The 3,831-nt window shown below is 49.0% G+C and overlaps 1 protein-coding gene across 2 annotated transcripts in view; it reads right to left on the minus strand.

Moving 5' to 3' along the window:
• The window catches only part of TBC1D13 (TBC1 domain family, member 13), a 23,072-nt gene that overhangs the window by 4,452 nt on the left and 14,789 nt on the right, over positions 1-3,831 (minus strand). The window contains exons 8-9 of one of the 2 annotated variants that reach the window (XM_011987664.1): positions 946-1,156; positions 286-449 (exon numbers count right to left, since the gene is read on the minus strand). The exons of the other annotated variant lie outside the window; for it this stretch is intronic. Of the exons in view, the coding sequence (XP_011843054.1) occupies positions 286-449; positions 946-1,156 (375 nt within the window). The remainder of the gene's footprint in view (positions 1-285; positions 450-945; positions 1,157-3,831) is intronic. 2 annotated transcript variants of the gene reach the window in all.

Consider the following 3,831-nt stretch of genomic DNA (forward strand, 5'->3'; position numbering starts at 1 on the left):
AAAAATGAAGTTAACACTTACCTCAGAAGACTACTAATAGCTTAACCAATTAAGTTCATAATAAATGCCCTGCAGTATGCCTGGCACACAGTGGGCACCATTCTCAACTTTCCTTTTCCCTCCCAGCTTGCTGGGCTCTGGCCATCAGCTGCCTCAGCACATGGGTCAGTGTCCCGGGCAGAAGCAGCAGCCGCGTCCGACCGCCAGACCTCGTCCTGGGCTGGGATGGCGCAGCAACTCTCTGCCTCCTGTCCCTTTCCATCCCTCTGTTCCTGGGGTCCTCACCAGTTTCAGGTAGAGCTCCACATCCTTATCTTTCAAGGTGGAGTAAACCTTCTCCATCTTGTAGGTGATGCCACACTGCGAGTCATCTAGGCTCTTGATGAAGTTGTCCCGGATCTCGGCCATGAGGTTGGTGAAGCAAAAAAAGGTGTCTGCCTCGGCGTGCTCTGGGAGAGACGCAGGATGGGGGCAGAAGTGGCGCACTCCAGGCCCATCCCACCTCTTACCTACCAGACATCTGCCCCACTCTGAGCCCCACTGAGCTGCCCCGTCCTCGTGGTGGGGCTCAGTCCTTCCTCTGTCCTTGACCCCCTCCACCCCCAGGTTAAAGACATCGCCTCTTTCTTCTCACGTCTGGCAACACTGTACATTCACTTAGCAATTTATTACATACTCTCCTGATGACAATTTTAAAATTATTATTTAAATCTTCTAATTCAGCTTCCTATATATCTACCTTCTCTACCAGAAATTAAATTACAAATATCAAGAGATCAGTAAACATCCAACATTCTAGAAGATCACAGCTGCAAAGGATCTCAGAGATGATCCAGGTCAACTCCTCAACTGGCAGAGGGAGAACAGAGGCCCAAGAGGGAAAGTGAGCTGCACAGCCTGACACGGGCCAGCAAGGACTGATGTGAGCACCAAGAGCCTTCTTACCTTTCCACTCACTGTTGGGGTCGGTGGCAAAGGTGTAGTAGAGGGGCCCCACGATTTCATTCATGCCTTGCACGTAAGCGATGCCAGGGTTGAGCTTGGCATAGATGAACAGGATCCGCTCCACCACCTCCCAGTGGGCCTCACAACCATTGGGCAGCACTTCGTACTCATTTAGGGATGATGGCGCAGAGTTCTTTTGTGGGGAGCTCATCTGGAGGAGAAAAGGAGGACCCCATCAAGAAAGACAATGCCAGGGTGGGTGGCTCATGCCTGCAATCCCAGCACTTTGGGAGGCTGAAGTGAGAGTTAAGCCCCAGTGGTCGGGGCCGTAGTGAGCTGTGATTATACCATTGCATTCCAGCCTGGGTGACACAGCAAGACCCTGTCTCAGGAGAAAAAAACAAAAACAAAAAGAGACAACATGGGCCGGCCACAATAGCTCAAGCCTGTAATCCCAGCACTTTTGGAGGCCAAGGCAGGAGGATCACTTGAGCCTAAGAGTTCGAGACCAGCCTGGACAACATAGGGAGATCCCGTCTCTATAAAAAAAATGTAAATATTAGCCGGGTATGATGGCATGCACCTGTGTTTCCAGTTACTTGGGAGGCTAGGGCAAGAGGATCACTTGAGCCCAGGAGGCTGAGGCTGCAGTGAGCTATGATCACACCGCTGTACTCCAACCTGGGTGACAGCAAGACACTGTCTCACCAAAAAAAAAAAAAAAAAAAAAAAAGGACAATGTGAAGGAGGACAATGTGTTCTTGCCAGAAATGTCAATGTTTACTGTTAAGCCTGGACCTGTCTAGCATATGGGACATACGTTGGCGCAGAGGAACAAGTCAAACACCACCATAAGGAAACAAGGAGACAAACCTAGAACGTGGCACATTCTACAATACAACGACGGTCCTAAAACCTAACTTATGGTGGTAAAAGTCAGAGCAGTGAGAAGTACTAACTGGGAAGGGGCATGCAGGAACTTTCTGGATGTGGACATGTTCTTTATCTTGACTGACTGGCACTTACACAGGTACACACACAAGAAAAACATTTTCTAATTGTACACGTCATTGCACGTAAGTTACACTTCAATTTAAAACAAAAACTTTAGGGCCAGGCATGGTGGTTCATGCCTGTAATCCCAGCACTTTGGGAGGCCGAGGCGGGCGGATCACCTGAGGCCAGGAGTTCGAGATCAGCCTGACAAACACGGAGAAATCGTGTCTCTATTAAAAATACAAAAAAATTAGCCAGGCATGGTGGCACATGCCTGTAATCCCAGCTACTCGAGAGGCTGAGGCAGGAGAAGCGCTTGACCCCAGGAAGCAGAGGTTGTGGTGAGCCGAGATTGCACCATTGCACTCCAGCCTGGGCAATAAGAGTGAAACTCTGTCTCAAAAAACAAAACCAAATAAATACCAAAAACTTTAAATATGTCAAAAACAGACAACTGGCCAAGACTTTTCTTTCTTTTTTCTTCCCCCCAGACAGAGTCTTGCTCTGTCGCCCAGGCTGGAGTGCAGTGGTGCGATCTCAGCTCACTGCAACCTCCACCTCCCGGGTTGAAGTGATTCTCCTGCTTCAGCCTGCCGAGCAGCTGGGATGACAGGCACCTGCCACCACGCTCAGCTAATTTTTTATATTTTCAGTAGAGATGGGGTTTCACCATGTTGGCCAGGATGGTCTTGAACTCCTGACCTCGTGATCCACCCAAAGTGCTGGGATTACAGGCGTGAGCCACCATGCCCGGGCCTGGCCAAGACTTTTCAAAAAGTCAGCTGTTAAGGTGATGGGGTTGGGGAGGAGAGGCCTAGTCCAAATCAAGAGACCAAAGAAAGAGAATCTCCAAAGATACCACTGGCACAACTGAGGACATCTCAATCGTTCATGGGTGATATTATGGACTCATGGTTAATCTTCCCAGATGTGGTACTGGTAAGTAGGAGAATGCCCTTCTTCTTTTTTTGACATGGAGTCTTGCTCTGTCACCCAGGCTAGAGTGCAATGGAGTGATCTCGGCTCACTGCAACTCTGCCTCCTGGGTTAAAACTATTCTCCCATCTCAGCCTCCCAAGTAGCTGGGATTACAGGTGACCACCACCACATCCGGTTTTTTTTTTTTTTTTTTTTTAAAGTAGAGAGGGGGGTTCTGCCATGTTGGTCAGGCTGATCTTGAACTCCTGACCTCAGGTGATCCGCCTGCCTTGGCCTCCCAAAGTGCTGGGATTACAGGTGTGAGCCACCACGCCTGGCTGACAATGAATGCCCTTATTCTCAGGAGATCCTGCTGAAGTGCTTGGTGGTAAAAGGTCAGACATCTGCAACTTACTCTTTTTCTATATATAATACATACACGAATAAAGTAATGTGAAAAATGTTAACAACTGTTGCATTTAGATGGAAAATATACAGATAATTATCCAGTGTACTCTCCTTTCAACTTTCCAGAATGTCTGAAAATTTTCATAAGAAAAGGCTGGAGGCCGGACACAGTGGCTCACACCTGTAATCCCAGCACTTTGGGAAACTAAGGTGGGAGGATCACTTGAGGTCAGGAGTTCGAGACCACCCTGGCCAAAAATCTCTACTAAAAATACAAAAATTAGGCCAGGCGCGGTGGCTCATGCCTGTAATCCCACCACTTTGGGAGGCCAAGGCAGGCAGATCACAAGGTCAAGAGATCAAGACCATCCTGGCTAACACGGTGAAACCCCATCTCTACTAAAAAATACATAAAAAATTAGCCAGGCGTGGTGGTGGGCGCCTGTAGTCCCAGCTACTTGGGAGGCTGAGGCTGGAGAATGGCATGAACCCGGGAGGTGGAGCTTACAGTGAGCCAAGATCGTGCCACTGCACTCCAGCCTGGGCGACAGAGCAAGACTCCTT

The sequence above is a fragment of the Mandrillus leucophaeus genome, unplaced genomic scaffold (assembly GCF_000951045.1).
Source record: "Mandrillus leucophaeus isolate KB7577 unplaced genomic scaffold, Mleu.le_1.0 Scaffold109, whole genome shotgun sequence".
Lineage (NCBI taxonomy): Eukaryota > Metazoa > Chordata > Mammalia > Primates > Cercopithecidae > Mandrillus > Mandrillus leucophaeus.